Below are 16,416 nucleotides of genomic sequence, written 5' to 3' on the forward strand. Positions count from 1 at the left end.
TAATGAGTGGAGTTGAACGGGTAGATGTGAAGTGTCTTTACGCTTTCCAAAAATACTAGGACTAGGGGGGGCATGCGATGAAGCTACAATGTGGTAAATTTAAAACGAATTGGAGAAAAGTTTTTGTCACTCAGCATGTAATTAAACTCTGGAATTTGTTGCCAGAGACTGTGGTAAAGGGGGTAAGCTTAGCGGAGTGTAAAAAAGGTTTGGACGTGTTCCTGAAGGAAAAGTCCATAGACTTGGGGAAAATCCACTATTTCTGGGATAAGCAGTGTAAATGTTTTGTACTTTTTGGGATCTTGACAGATATTTGTGACCTGGATTGGCCACTGTTGGAAATAGGATGCTGGGCTTGATGGACCTTTAGTCTGTCCCAGTATGGCAATACTTATGATGGCAGATAAAGACCTGAATGGTCCAGCCAGTCTGCCCAACAGTCACACTCATTAGCATGATTAAACCAACAATTAATGTGATATAAAATAGTTGATCATTGTCTCTTTGGCATTTCTGGGACATACACCGTTGAAATCTGCTCAGCCTTGTCCTTAGTTTCCAACTATTGAAGTTGCTGTTGAAGCCCACTCCAGCCTATCTAAATCTGTCTTGTCAATTGCAGGACACAGACCGTATAAGTCTGCCCAGCACTATTCTCACGTTCCAAATTACAGGAGTTTGTCGAAGCTCTCCAGGCTATCTTAAACTGGATTGTTCAATACATTTTATGCTGCTTATCCCAGAAATAAGCAGTGGATTTTGCCCAAGTCCATTTAATAATGGTCTATGGACTTTTCCTTTAAGAAGCCGTCCAGACCTTTTTTAAATCCTGCTGAGTTAACCGCCTTTACCAGATTCTCCAGCAATGAATTCCAGAGTTTAATTACATGTTGAGTGAAGTAAGATTTCCTACGATTCGTATTAAATTTACTACTTTAAAGCTTCATCGCATGCCCCCTAGTCCTAGTATTTTTGGAAAGAGTAAACAAACGATTCATGTCTACGGGTTCCACTCCATTATTTTATAGACCTCTATCATATCTCCCCTCCAGTAGTCTTTTCTGCAAGCTGAAGAGCCCTAGACGCTTCAACCTTTCCTCATAGGGAAGTCGTCCCATCCCCTTTATCATTTTCATCACCCTTCTCTCTACCTTTTCTAACTCCACATTTTATTTTTTGAGATGCGGTGACCAGAACTGAACACAGTATTCGAGGTGCGGTCTATTAGTTTTGATGCAGCATTCTGAATCAATTGGAGCTGGTGCAGGCCCTTTGTTGTCAGACTGCACTACAAATGGAGTGCTATTGGCAAGGTCATTTGTTTCCAGGTGGATAACATCAGTGTTAGACTCCTTAATTTCTTCTCTGATTATAGACCGTATTTGCCTGGTACTCCTAGTAGCTAAGGGCCCTGGAAAGCATTTTACTTTGTTCCAAAATTAATGCCTCTGATAATGGGAATCCCCTAGCAGCTTCTTTATTATTTCTTTGGGGTGTCCTTTCTCTTGAGATAGCATCACTGTTTCTTGTTCTTCTTCCCCAGTTCTATTTCCTAGACCATCACAGTTCTGTAATGGAGCAAAATAATTCTGTAGGGGCAACAATTGTGAGCGCAGATCCTTCTGAGTTTTGCCAAGACTGGTTGCTGTTATTTTTTTTGTCACTCCCACCCAGTAAAGTTGGAGTATTTATTTTTAAAGCCACGTGTGTGAGTGATTTTTTTTTTGAGAGATTGAGTGGTGGTGGTGGTGGCGGCGGCGGCAGTGGGGACCCCTCCCCCCCACCCCACTCTAGCATAGCAGAGTTCCCTATGCCACTTAACAATCACTAATTCATTACTATAATTTAGTAAAATGACCACTAAAGCACTGCATTAAAGGATGGGACTCCTCCTGGGAGGAGAGCCATGCTGTCCCCTTATTCCTGAAGCATAGGAGCCAGCTCTGTCCCCAATATTTAACAAACTTATTCCAGGGAGCAGTAATTTCCATTGGGTTTTTAGCACCCCCAATAATTTTGAAAAGTTGGCTCCTATGTCCTAGACTGGCTTGCTGTTAGATGAAGCCTTTCTTTGGGGGTGGGGGGGTGCTAATTTTGGACTAGCTTTCGCGATTTCATTGGGAACACAGGTACAGAGCTTTTGTTTCTCCTGTACCTTCTCTGTGCTACCTTTTTGTTCTCCACAATGACATTACTTCTTGCCACACTCTGGGATGACAATTCCTCTCTCTTCTCCGGAGTTTTTTTTTAAGCGCTATATAAATGCTAAATTAAATAGTAGTAGTAGTTTGATGATACAGTTTTTCCTCCACGTTTTGCCCCCCCCCCCTTTTTTTTTTTTGTTTAATTAAACTTCTTCCCGTCAGTGGTGCTCTCTTTAAAAGTGTCCCCGCTCCCAACCTTACTGCGGAACGGATCTGTTGCTGTCTGGGTTTTACCTGGTTTGTTATTCGGATGCACCACCGCCGCCACTAGCTAGTTCTGGGGGATAGACTAGTCTATAGACGGCAAGTTCTGACTACACAGAAACAGAAGAGAAAGAAAGAAAGGAGGAGGAGGGGCTGCCGAGATCTGATTTAATTCTTGGCTTTCCTGAAATGACCAGTACGCCAGCAGTGTCCGTCTGTGCAGAGGTAAGAAAAAAAATAAAAAAAGCACAGTATTGTTTTCATGTAACAGATCTGTAGCATTAACTCCCTTCACCCCGTTCTAACAAAACTCATCGTTAGAAAACCAGATCCCTTTCATGGCCTCAAGTAATGCTGTAACCAGTACTACTACTTGACACTTCTAAGTTGATGCTGTGCAAAGGAGGGATATACAAGACAAGTAGAGCTGAAGAAGGAAAGTTTGTTATTGCTCCCTGATGCTCTTGAAGGATTCCTGGTTGGTTAAACCATTTTACACTTGGCTGATACAGAGGAGACTGGAGTAAGGAGGCTTTGGATGTATTCAATGAGTCGCATGATTCATTGCACCCTTAAAGCTACAGATTCCTGGCATGTTGTTTCAGGTTGATAGATGGTGAGTTAGATGAATATGCCTTTCAGGGGTGGACTGACGATTCGGGCAACCAGGTAGTGCCCAAGGGCTCGGAAGCTCTAGGGGGCCCAGAGGTGCTGCCCAGATGCCTGACACATGCGACAGCCCTCCCTGGTCCTATCTTTAAAGGGGCGCCGCAGGTGATCTAGTGGCCTCCGCAGGGGGGAAACATGTTCTTTCCTGCCCGTTATGCTGTCGCTTTTCCCCCTGCCCGGCACCACCATATTTTAAAAATGGCATCTGAGACTGTTGAGACCGTCAAAACCTGCGAGACTACCATGGGACGTCTCCGCTGCCATTTTGAAAACATAGTGGTACTGGCAGGTGAGGGAATAGCATCAACGCATTAATTGATTTGATTTGCTTACTTTATTTTTTGTCTATTAGATTGTAAGCTCTTTGAGCAGGGACTGTCTTTCTTCTATGTTTGTACAGCGCTGCGTACGCCTTGTATCGCTATAGAAATGCTAAATAGTAGTAGTAGTAGTAGGCAGAAAAGAACATGCTCCCCCCCCCGCCAGATCTGGGGGGGGTTGAAGAGAGGTGTTAGACCTGCAGGGAGGGGAGGGGGGAGTAGAGAGGTGCAAGGTGCTGGACCTGTGGGGGGGGGGGTGTCAGAGAGAGGTGCTGGACCTACAAGGGGGAGGGGTTGGAGGGAGGTCCTGGACCTGCGAGGAGGGGGGGGGGCAGAAGAGAGGTACAAGGTGCTGGACCTGCAAGGAGAGGTTGGAGGGAAGGGAAGAAAGGTGCTTCACCTGCTGGGGGGCTGGAGGTCAGAGGGAAGGGAAGAGAGGTGCTGGACCTGCTGGGGGGCTTGAGGTCGGAGGGAAGAGAGATGGTGGACCTGCAGGAGGAGGTTTGAAGGAAAGGAAAGAAGTGCTGGACCTGCAGGAGGAGGTTGGAGGGAAGGGAGGAAGGTGCTGGACCTGCAGGGTGGGGTGGGGGGCTGGAGGTTGGAGGGAAGGGAGAGGTGCTGGACTTGCAGGGGGGGCTAGAGCAAAGGTGTTGGACCTGTAGCGGTAGGGTTGGAGGGAAGGGAGAAGATGCTGGATATGCTGGGGGGGGGGGGGGGTTGGAGGGAAGGGGGAGAGGTGCTGGACCTGCAGAGCGGGAGGGCTGGAGGAGAGCTGGAGGAAAGAGAGAGGTGCTTGACCAAGGAAATGAAGGAAGGGGGGGGGGGGTCAAATTCTGAATACATAGTGAGAGAAAGAACCAGATGCTGGAAGGAGTACGGAAAAGAGAGGATCTGGATGGGGTAGGGTCACAGAGGAGAGGCACACATTCGGGTGGGAGAGGAAGATAAGGGGAGAAGCTGGACACAGGGTGGTATGTAGAAACAGAGAGGAGATGATGGGCATTGGGTGGGAGCATACAAACTGAGACACAAGGGGGAGATGCTGTATGGGGACAGCATATGGACACAGATGGGCAATACCTGTTATGGGGGGAATATGAGAAAAGAGAGACTACTGAACATGGGGGGGGGGTGGTATATGGACACAGAGGAGACGAAGGGGGGGAGAATAGGAATACAGAAGAGAGATGCTGTACATGGGGGAGCATAAGGATGCTGAGAGGTGAAGATGGATGTGAGGATATAAGCACAAGAGAAGCTGGACAAGGAAATATAGGGACATAGATGGATGGTGGATATGGAGAGAGAAGAAATATTTTTTCACTCAACGACTAGTTAAGCTGTGGAACTCTTTGCCGGAGGATGTAGTAGCAGCAGGTAGTGTATCTGGGTTTAAAATAGGTTTTGACAAGTTCCTGGAGGAAAAGTCCATAGTCTGCTATTAAGACAGACATGGGGAAGCTACTGCCCGCCCTAGGATTGGTAGCATGGAAAGTTGCCACTATTTGGGTTTCTGCCAGGTACTTGTGACGTGGCTTGGCCACTGTTGGAAACAGGATATTGGGCTAGATGGACCCAAGTCCATGACAGAAGACCCTAGTGAGTGAGTTAAGAGAAGTCAGAGGGAAACAGAAACCAGAGACAGGAACCAATATGATTTGAAAAATAAAATAACCCGACAACAAAAATGGTAGAAAAAAATACTTGTATTTTCTATTTTGTAATAGAATATGTCAAATTTGGAATGTGCATGTTGCCAAAGCTGGTGTTAGACATGGCTGGTGCCCAGGGCAGAAATTTGGGAAGGGATCATGAAGCCTGTTACCAGGTTGTGCAATATTCAGCTTCCGGCAGGCTTGGAGCTCTCTTTGGCCAGGGAGCCAAGGATCATTGCCCTAGTTGCCCTCCCCTCCACCCCCAGCACCATTCCTGGCATGTGCTGTCTTTATATTTTGCATTGGAAGAAATGTCTGTCTGTCTTGTTTCTCGGATGCTGTACTACATGCAAGGTCTGGCTTCTTGGGTTTTTGGTTTAATGTTTGTTTCTAGTTTATGGTCACTTATTCTGTATTTGGCATACGTGTTCCGTGTCTGTGAACAAGGTATTCTGTTAGCATGAATATGTTATGTAGCATTCTGTCTTAATTTGGCTTGTTCAGTTTTCCCTATAAATGTATTGATATTTTAGGGCCCTACTGTAATATTTAGGTAGGATCCTTGTTTTGGAAGTTAGTGCTAGCATGGTAGATTTGCTCAAGATTCTGAGTGACTTCTTGTTTTAAATATTTTTTTTAAGTTAATTTACAATATGTCGGTTATTGAGATTACACTAGAAACCAACATTTCTTTGAGTTTTATGGGGAATGTCATAGCTCTGCTCTGCATCCATTGTTGGGGGGGGGGGGGGGGGGGAAGGCCAGGGGATTCTGTGGATGCAGAATGTATTTGGCTTCAGTACCATATGGGGGAATCATTTATGTTGGGGGACTGTGACTAAATGGGGACTGAAGAGTGCAGTCTGTTGTGCTTTCCCTTTCCCTCAATGTGACCTGCAGCCACTGAAGCCTGCCCTGCTACCCTAATTGAAGTTATTGGGAGTGGGGTACAGATGGAGCATGGGGTGGGATAGGGCATGGGTGCATCAGAATTGACTGTCATAACAATACTCTGTAAGCCACATCGAGCCTGTAAATAGGTGGGAAAATGTGGGATACAAATGCAATAAATAAAAATAAAAAAGATAACAGGATTTTCTCCTTGAAGCCTAGTGCCTACCCATCCAACCTGTTGGCCACCCAAAAAAAATTGACTTCTGGCTATGCCACTGCTTTTAAGATATGATCAAATAAAGAATGATTTTCCTTTGTAATTGTTATGATGGGAAGTTGCCTGAGGGAAGCCCTACCCTGCCCTGGTGTTCAGATTTGAAAAGCAAGTCTGGTATCCTTAAGTTAGGAGCCCTAATGTACTGATAGGTCTCCCATTAGAGTATTTTTTATTTCTCAGGACTCTGGAGATTTCCAACCTGACCACTAGAGGGTAGTGCTAGGTCAGCATCATCCTCTTTGATGCTGAGATGGGAGCAGTTAGGACGATCCAGGAAGGAAGGACTCACTTAGCAGCTGGGTTCCACTTTTCTGTCTTTTCTCAGCCTTATAGCAGCGGCAGGAAGTGAGGGAAGGACAAACATCACAAGCTCAGTACAGTAGTGCAGCACTCTTCTCTCCAGAGGACTGGAAGTGAAATGAGCAGAAAGTGAGTGGCTGACTGCAGGCATGGTGAGTTTTAGTATTTGTAGGTCACATTTTTGACTTTTTCCCCATTTATTATAAGGGAAAATGATGGATATATGGGGCCAGATGTAGTAGAAGTTTCCCCTTTTGTGTTTCTAGGAAAAATAGAGCACTTCTGGTCCAGTAGACATAAAACAGCACCCTCCTGTTCTTTGCAGATTTGTAACATTTTGTCCATATTCACGCTGTGTGTTTACTGTTAGAAATTAACCAAGTTAATCATATTTCCTTGAAATGTATTGATGTTTTTCTTCAAATTAAGTACATATTAGAAAAATATTGATGGAGTCATAAGGATCTCGGGACAATATGCCTTTCACAGCTTGTTTCAACATTTTTTTTAAGTCTTTTTCTTCCAGACTACCTGACAGTGAGCAACTTGATTTTGTTAATCCGTTTCAGTAGCGTAATAGGGCTGTGACAATATAATTGGGTCAGTGATCGTTAACAGGGCTGTGTTTTCAGCCAGGACTGGGTGACAGCTGTCCTGCCTAGCCAGGAGAGCTGGAAGCTTACATTCCTGACCAGCTTAAAGAAGTTTGCCAAGTCAAGGAATAAAGTAGTGTGTGGGCGCGTTAGTCCACTTAGAAAGTTTATCAAATAAAATAAAAATAAAATTTAAAAAAAAAAACCCCAAGAATATACATTGCTACCTTTTTTTTTTTTTTTTTACTAGGTTTGGGCAGTTAGAGTAAAAGATGACAATGCCTGACCCGAAGAAGGTTTTAGCCCTGAAAGCTAGTAATCCAGTAAAAAGTTATCACTTTTATGTTCTGTGTGACTTTTTTTGTCTATTTTTATTTAATAAACTCACAGAATGGAAGCTCTAACTCAGGTCCTCAGCATGGCAGAGTTCAACAGCTACAGAAATAACGGGGAAAAGAATAAAAAAAATGTCTAACAACACAAGTGAATAGATAATGGCTCTTTATATTCTTATTATTAAGCAATGAAAATGGTAAACAGAGAGGAAAAAGCCTCAAGAAGTTCCCAGCTATCAGCTGGAAGAGCAGGGCTTCATCACTGGCAAATTTTGTTCAATCTGCTAAATTTCCTAATTTGTTATTAAATTTACCTGGGAGTGTTTTTGCCTGTGATGATGAAGCCCTGCTCTTCCAGCTGATTACTGGGAGCTTATTGAGGCTTTTTCCTCCCTATTTACCATTTTCGTTGATTATTGATAATATAAAGAATCATTATTTATTAGAGTTCAACACCTGCGAGTGAGCTACCAAGGTAGTCCTTAGTGCTATAGATCTTTATGCAAAATGGTTTAGCCTGTGTTTTTACATTGATGGTATCAATATGTGACATGATTTCTTTTGTTTACAAGTTCTTTTCTTCTTTTTTTCAAGTTCTCAAAATAAAGCATTTATAGTTGTTAATATATACACAGGGTGCAAAATCCACTATTTTGTGAACATACTGCTAGCCTCACTATGTTTCAAACTTCAACACAGGTGTTATAAAGCACAATGCAGAAAAGGAGAAAAAAAGAAAAGGAGTGGACGGCACTAGACTTAGGCCTATATCCAGTAAATATGGGAAGGATAATTCTTACCCCTATTTTGAAAAATGCTAATTGGATCGCAGCCAGCCATCAAGCTATAGGCCAGTTGCCAGTATCACAGTTGTGTCAGAGGCCGTAGTTGCGAAGCAGTTATCTCAATTTTTAGATATTGTTTTGAATTCTAAACAATTTGGTTTTAAGTGTTTTCATAGTACAGAGTCAGCTTTGCTAGCATTTTTTTTTAATTTGTACCCCACGCTTTCCCACTCATGGCAGGCTCAATGTGGCTTAGGTACTTATTTGTACCTGGGGCAATGGAGGGTTAAGTTGGTTTCTGATGCCAGATCCATTTATTTATTTATTTATGTAAAAATTTATATTCTGCTCTATCCACAGTCTTCTAGGCAGAGTACAGCAAACACAGGCATGATAAGAAGATCCAATACATAACAACTAAATCATTAAAATAAATTCAGACTGGAGAGGACAAAAAATACAGTTCATACTTAAAATATAAAGGAAATACATAGTAACATAGTAGATGACAGCAGAAAAAGACCTGCACGGTCCATCCAGTCTGCCCAACAAGATAACTCATATGTGCTATTTTTTGTGTATACCCTACTTTGATTTGTACCTGTCCTCTTCAGGGCACAGACCGTATAAGTCTGCCCAGCACTATCCCTGCCTCCCACCACTGGCTCTGCCACCCGATCTCGACTAAGCTCCTGAGGACCCATTCCTTCTGCACAGGATTCCTTTATGCTTATCCCACGCATGTTTGAATTCCGTTACCGTTTTCAATTCCACCACCTTCCGCGGGAGGGCATTGCAAGCATCCACTACTCTCTCCGTGAAAAAATACTTCCTGACATTTTTCTTGAGTCTGCCCCCCTTCAATCTCATTTCATGTCCTCTTGTTCTACTGCCTTCGCATCTCCGGAAAAGGTTCGTTTGCGGATTAATACAGACGTTCAAATATTTGAAAGGTATCATATCACCCCTGTTTCTCCTTTCCTCCAGAGTATACATGTTCAGTTCAGCAAGTCTCTCCTCATACGTCTTGTAACGCAAATCCCATACCATTCTCGTAGCTTTTCTTTGCACCGCTTCAATTCTTTTTACATCCTTAGCAAGATACAGCCTCCAAAACTGAACACAATTCTCCAGATGGGGCCTCACCAATGACTTATACAGGGGCATCAACACTCCCTTTCTTCTGCTGGTCACACCTCTCTCTATACAGCCTAACAACCTTCTAGCTACGGTCACCGCCTTGTCACACATAGTAACATAGTAGATGATGGCAGAAAAAGACCTGCATGGTCCATCCAGTCTGCCCAACAAGATAAAATCATATGTGCTACTTTTTGTGTATACCTTACCTTGATTTGTATCTGTCATTTTCAGGGCATAGACCGTAGAAGTCTGTCCAGCGCTAGCTCCGCCTCCCAACCACCAGCCCTTCCTCCCCCCACCAGCTCCGCCACCCAATTTTGGCTAAGCTTCTGAGGATCCATTCCTTCTGCACAGGATTCCTTTATGTATATCCCATACAACTTTAAGTCCCCACCACAAAGACTTCCCCCTCAGTAAACATCAGTGTGCAGTGTAGGCCTGATGAAACAGAAATGTTTTAATTATTTCCTGAAGCCACTCATCTCCTGTAAATCTCTAATACATGAAGGGAGCTGATCCAAAGTTGTGGCCTTGCAGTATAAAAAATTGAGTGCCAAAATTCCTCCAACCTAACATCCTGAAAAGTGGGTACATCTAGAGTAGCAGAATTCATGGAACGTAGCAGTCTCTTTGGCTGATAAACACACAGTTTGGCAGTAAAAATAGTAGAAATCTGTCATGTAACCCTTTGCAAATCAGGTACAGGATCTTGAATCGAATTCTGTATTCCATAGGCAGCTGATGTAGTCACTTGAGCGCAGGTGTAATGTGCTCAAAGCGACTACATCCCCCTAACACTCTCGCCACAGCATTTTGGGTGACTTGTAGTGCCCTGAGCTGATATTTCCTGATACCCAGGAAAAAAAAACATTGCAATAATCTAAGCTAGAAATGACCACACCCTGTACTACAGTACGAAAATTGGACTCAACAGACCTCTCAAATGTCACACTGTTTTCAGTTTACAAAATAAATTTCTAATCACTTTTTTAGTACATGCTGCTTCATTGACAAAGTGGTGCATTTGTTAACAGTAGGGATAGAGTCACCCTCAAAAACAAACTCCTTTGGAAAATTAGAATCCCAACTTGTTACCCAAAAATAAAATTTGCGTTTTGATGACATTCAATTTTAAGTGGTTATCGAACATCCATTTCTGAATCACAGAAAATACCCCTCTTAGTTTATCAAATCCTCTCTCAGGATCATCATCAATTAAAATTGAATGTCATCAGTGTAAATTCAAAATTGCAAACTGGACTCACTCAGCACTGTACATAAAGGTGAAAGGAAGATATTAATACAGCCGATAGGCATGAACCTTAAGGTACTCCAGTGGAAATGTTAATGGAATCTGATTTACTAGATGGTTGCACAACACAAATTCTGCCATGTACAAATGAAGTAAATCATCTTAAGATGATTCCAGCCACCCCAATAGATTTGAGTCTCTGCATCAAGATATCACGGCGGCCTTTGATACTCTAGATCATTATATCTAAAGCAACCAGCAAAAGTCTCTAACCCTTATCAAAGCCTACTCTAATCAAATCAAGTATAGTAGTAAAGTCTGTGTCATGATTCAGACGGAATCCAAACTGATCCACATCCAAAATATCGTGCTACTCCAGAAAGTCTTTCAACTGATCGTACACTATCTTCTCCATCACTTTTACCAGAAAAGGCAGAGAGGTGATAGGTCTATAATTAGCCACCAAGAACACAGCCATTACTCCACTTTTCAAAATAGGTTTAACTGCGCCAATTCTGCAGGTACAACCCCTATCACAAAGCATGTATTGATGATAATCATAAAAAATGGGGCCACCTCTGTCTTCAACGTCTTTACCACAAACATCAGTTTTACAAAAGCTGTTAGAAGTCGAGAAAATATCCTACCCACAGACTCACTCGTAACCACTTGAAACTCCTGCCATTGAGCACACTCATCCTTCTCTCTGGGCTGATCAATTAACAACTCTGAAGGCTCAAACTGATCAACAATCTTACTCGCTTCCTTTACAAAGCCATGAGCAAATTGGGTACTAGATATTTGGGAATCCATCCCAGGAGACTTTCCAGGATTCCAAACCAGAGTAGACAAAGTGGAAAACAACTCTTTAGAGCTAGATGGAGCCTTATCTATTAACTCATTATAATAATGACATTTAGTGGTTTGTACTGTCTGTTTATGCTATGCCAACTGGGAAAGATAACTTTCTTGTGTAACCCTTTGAAGGGAATGTTCTCCATTTCCTTTTGACTCTGTGCAGATTCTGCTTTAATAGACACAATTCCTCAGAGAACCAGGGCACCTTATGTGCTCTAATGCTATTCTTTTCAAATACAGGAGCCACCTTGCTTTGAATCAGGATTTTCAGCTTTAAAAGTAGGCTTTTATTCTTGTGCTTGTGATGCATTTGTTTTAGTTTTAACCTTACTATGTCTAAGGTTGCTTCTTGTATTTCACTTGTTGAACATCATAGCACAATACTTGGTTTTAAAGTAAGCAAGGAGAAGACTAAATTATTATGGATAGATACTGCAACAAATTTGATTCCGGATACACTTATTATTTCTAAGGCTCGTTCTTTAAAGGTTGAACGTACTGCTAAGTTTCTGGGTTTTATTTTGGTTTCCATACTTCTTTAGAACCTCAAGTTAATCATTTCATCAAGACAGTATTCTTTAAGCTCTGTATGTTGCAAAATGTTCACCATTATTTTGATAAAAAGCACTTTATACTTCTGGCTTAAGCTCTTGCATTATCCCATTTAGACTATTGTAAATAGTCTGTATTCTTCTGTCACTGTTAAATTGCGAACCAACTTGCAGATCTTACAGAACATTGCTGTAGACTCATTTTTCACTTGGAAAAGCATGACGGTGTTACCTCAGCCTTGGTTTCTCGTCACTGGTTACCTGTACAAGCGCATATCTTTTTTTAATTGGCATGTTTTGTATTTAAAATGTTCAGTGGTACCAGTCCAGAATATCTGTAAAAATTAGTGGTTTTTCCTTTGAAGAGAGAGTCAAGATCTAGAGACCCTTTTCTCCTACTTTATTCATTGTTTGTGGGTATTAAGTATAAAAAAAAACTCTTAGAAAACTAATTTAGTTATCAAGCAGGTCATTACCTGAGGATTTGCACTCAGCTATCTCTTACACTCTCTTTCGCAAGGACTTGAGAACATATTTAGTCAGAAAATGTTGTGTGTAAACTAAGTTTGTTGGCTAATATGCAAATATTTTTATAACCCGCTTTGAATCACCATTTGGTTTGGGATTTAGCGTGATATAAGTGCTATTTCATATCATATATGAGGATTTCAACTGTACTTAAAGTTGCAAAGTCTTAAATATAAATTTTTTAAACTTGATTTTGTTATTGTCTTGAAGGTGTTAGTTATCTGTCACATCAACAACTTTCAGAATAGATATGAAATGCATAAGATATATAGACACCCTAGTTCACCTACTACAGAAAAGAACTTCCATGTTCATTTTTGTCTCTTTTATGACATTCACTATCAATACCATTCTCTTACACTCTCACCCTCAGTCACTCTGTCCCCTACATATAATGGTCTTAGTTTTCCACTATCCTAACTGTTTTATTTCCCCATCTATGCATTGTACATGTATAGAAGTGTATATTGTATGATACTAGTAAAAAAGGCCCGTTTCTTAACGCAATGAAACGGGCGCTAGCAATGTAATGAGTTCCTGCCATTAATGTTTCCACGGTTGTATTCTGAATATAATTGTTGTTTACATGTGTAAGATTTCTTTATATACAATATTTTTTGTGTAAACTGTGTTACAATGTGGTAAAGGTTTTCCTTGTTCAGGCCCTTCAATCAGTTTAACAATCACATCAGAAGAGCTCCTTACTCGTGAGAATGCAACATACAGTTGCCCATGTGAGAGACTGAAAGTAACAGTGTGTTTTACAGACAGTGTAAGAGAGAGATACACAGAGTGATTGAGTGTGTGTGTGTGATGTCTGTGTGTGTGTGTGACAAAGTGATTAAATGTTTGTCTTCCCTTCCGTTCTGTGCACTTGCCTCCACTGATGTTCGTACCTCCCTGTATATGATGGTTTGTTAGAGATTCAATCCACTCCACTTCCCTCCTCCAAGTTCCGTTCTGTCTGATTGGTTCCTTGTTGACAGTGAGAGCCAATGAAACGCTGAACTACAGACTTACGAACCCTACACTGCCATGGAGTCAGCTCCAGAATGTTGGAGGTGCTTTTTATTATATAGGACTAGTAAAAAAAGGCCCGTTTCTGAAAGAAATGAAATAGGCACTAGCAAGGTTTTCCTCAGAGTGTGTATGTTTGACAGAGTGTGTTTGACAGTGACTGTGTGTGAGAGAGAGAGATTGAATGTGCGAGTGTGTGTGACAGAGAGTGAGACTTGTCTCCTCTGTCCCCTGCTCCCCCTCCAGCCACTCAGCGATGCTTCTCTCTCCCCTGCTCCCCCTCCAGGCACCCAGCGATTCTCCTCTCTCTCCTGACCCCCCCCTCCAGCCACGCAGCGATTCTCCCCTGACCCCCCAGGCACCCACCGATTCTCCGTCGCTCCTTTGAAAGCCCTGCCCGTCTGTAGCCTTCCCTTCGAGTTCATTCCCTGTGAATCCCGCCTTCTGACGTCATTTCCTCTTTCCGCGAGGGCAGGACTCTGAGGGAACGAACTGGAAGGAAAGGCTACAGACGGGCAGGGCTTTCAAAGGAGCGACGGAGAATCGGTGGGTCCCTAGAGGGGGGGCAGGAGTGAGAGGAGAATCGCCACCATGGGTTTGTGTTGTGTGGTAATCACGGTCCGGGCAGGCGGGTTGGTCGTTCATTGGGTCCTCATTCTTGTGATGTTGTGGACAGTGAGAGCCAATGAAACGCTGAACTACAGACTTACGAGCCCTACACTGCTACAGTGCCACGGAGTCAGCTTCAGAACGTTGGAGGTGCTTTTTATTATAGTAGATGTTGTTTTATTCTACAATATTGTTGTAACTCTTCCATAGAAACAAGTAAAATGAATGTAGATAATGACCATGTGGCCTATTCAGTCTGCCCATCCATATCGTCAACAAACTGGATCTTGTTTTACCATATTCTTTAACTAGCTTAATCAGCCATACAGGGACTCAGGTTTTGGAACAGTCATGGATGGTAATGCCCTTTGGTTGAAGGACCATCACTTAGTGCTAAACCCAGAAAAAAATGATTGCCTTTTGATTCACAGGCTATTCCTCACTCTCTTTGGAACTCAAATTACCCCAGTCACTAGTTTCAGATATGTGGGCATCATTTGGGATTTTGCCCTCTCCTTTAAATCTCACATTGCACATTTAGCTAAGAGGCATATTTTCAAAGCACTTTGGGAGGCTAAGTTCCATAGGTTTCTATGGAACTTTGGGAGGCTAAGTGCTTTGAAAATAAGCCTCTAAGACATCTTTTTTTCACTTTTGGTCGGCTCTGAATTGTGTGTCACTATTTTGGTCATAAAGATGATCGTGTACTATTGCTTTCTTTTTTTTACCTCACTATGGGTTACTGTTGTGTATTCAGGTTTAAATTATAAACGCTCTAAAATGCTGCAATTAGGTTATTATTATTGCCATGGTCTGATTTGGACAATTTTTGAAATTTATCATGGTTTGTTTTTTTAATCAGTTTTTTTCCCCACATACCAAGTTTAATCCTGTTAAATTTTTGGAGAGTTATTTTGCCCCCAGACCTGCATCTATAAAAATGCAACATTTTTGGTGGGGGGTGAGGGGTGTTATTTCTCTGGAATGCCTAGTCCAAATTTGTTTTCCCATTTTTGAACTCAGTGATTCTTTTTACTGTTTTATTTTTTTCCTACCTGCTAAGTTGCATCCCATTCTGTTACGTTTTTGGAGAGTTATTTTGACCCCACACAGACAGACATTCTTGACTCCTTTTGTTATAGAAACACTGGATGGACCATACAGGTCGTTATCTGCCGTCATCTACTGTGTTATGTTACTAATTCTTTCCAACTTCCATTAGGTTGAAAAGAATAACAATGAACCTTACATAGTGTTATGTTAACAAAGAAATAACATGCACAGAAAACAGAACTTGTTGACGATTCCAGTTATTAGAAGGGCAATTTTAAACCATAGGCAAGATACGTGCCTAAGGCCAAGTATTAATGAGGGGTTGGCTCAGATATGCTCATTCTATTGGCTTCCAAAGCAGTTTTTTGCCCTAGTAAATCACCTGCTGGCAGAAAGAAGTGTGTGTGTGTGTGTGGGGTGGGGGGGGGGGTTACCAGAACAGCTGCCTGCAGAGGTCTCTCTATTCTCTCCACCTCATGTCCACTGTTCTGTACTCAGAAAAAGCAGTAGGTGATCAGCTCTTTTTATCTGCTTCTTTTCCTTTGCAGTCAGTACCACACTGAGCTGCTCCATTGGTGGAAGTTTTAAAATGTATTTACATTATTATAATAGGGGCCCAGTGTGCTTGTTTGCCTAGTGCTCACCAAAGGATTAACTCTAACCTTGCTATTAAAACCAACATGTTGGAATTTGGGGATTATGTTTTATATTTAAACGATTTTTATTAATGTTTCGCATGTTATAGCGTTACATACTTGCATGGATCAAACTTCACAAACAGTCCATGCTACAACAATCCAATTACTGCAATAACCATCAACTGACAACTTTTGATAACTTTTCTCCCCTTCCCCCCCCCCCCCTTTGTGCTCTGGTATTGTTATTATTATTGGCAGATAGGCATGCTATGTGACCCCGACAGACCTTTCCATGTGCATGTTAACACTGTTAACATCGAGTTAATTGCGGAGTTATTCGTCTCTCCCCACCTACTTACAGTCAATTCAGACATCTGTCAATGACATCTGATATGTAGGTTCTTCCCTCATGCGCTCTTACCATACTTCATCCATTCACACTGACTATCCTAAGACATTCAAAGCTTGGCTCCGCGCCCGTGGGGAAATTTTGTTCAAATAAGCCCCCCAAATTTTAATGAACCGTTGTTG

General features: G+C 42.1%; 1 protein-coding gene across 2 annotated transcripts in view; it reads left to right on the plus strand.

Moving 5' to 3' along the window:
- The first annotated feature begins 2,547 nt into the window (after positions 1 to 2,547).
- Positions 2,548 to 16,416, plus strand: part of ATP7A (ATPase copper transporting alpha) — a 179,282-nt gene continuing 165,413 nt past the window's right edge. The window contains exon 1 of one of the 2 annotated variants that reach the window (XM_030210064.1): positions 2,548 to 2,633. In XM_030210064.1, coding sequence (XP_030065924.1) covers positions 2,598 to 2,633 — 36 coding nt within the window. In that variant the 5' untranslated portion in view covers positions 2,548 to 2,597. Of the gene's footprint in view, positions 2,634 to 6,593; positions 6,676 to 16,416 lie in introns of those variants that run through there. The other variant, XM_030210065.1, reaches the window with a different exon arrangement.

The sequence above is a fragment of the Microcaecilia unicolor genome, chromosome 7 (genome assembly GCF_901765095.1).
Source record: "Microcaecilia unicolor chromosome 7, aMicUni1.1, whole genome shotgun sequence".
Taxonomy (NCBI): domain Eukaryota; kingdom Metazoa; phylum Chordata; class Amphibia; order Gymnophiona; family Siphonopidae; genus Microcaecilia; species Microcaecilia unicolor.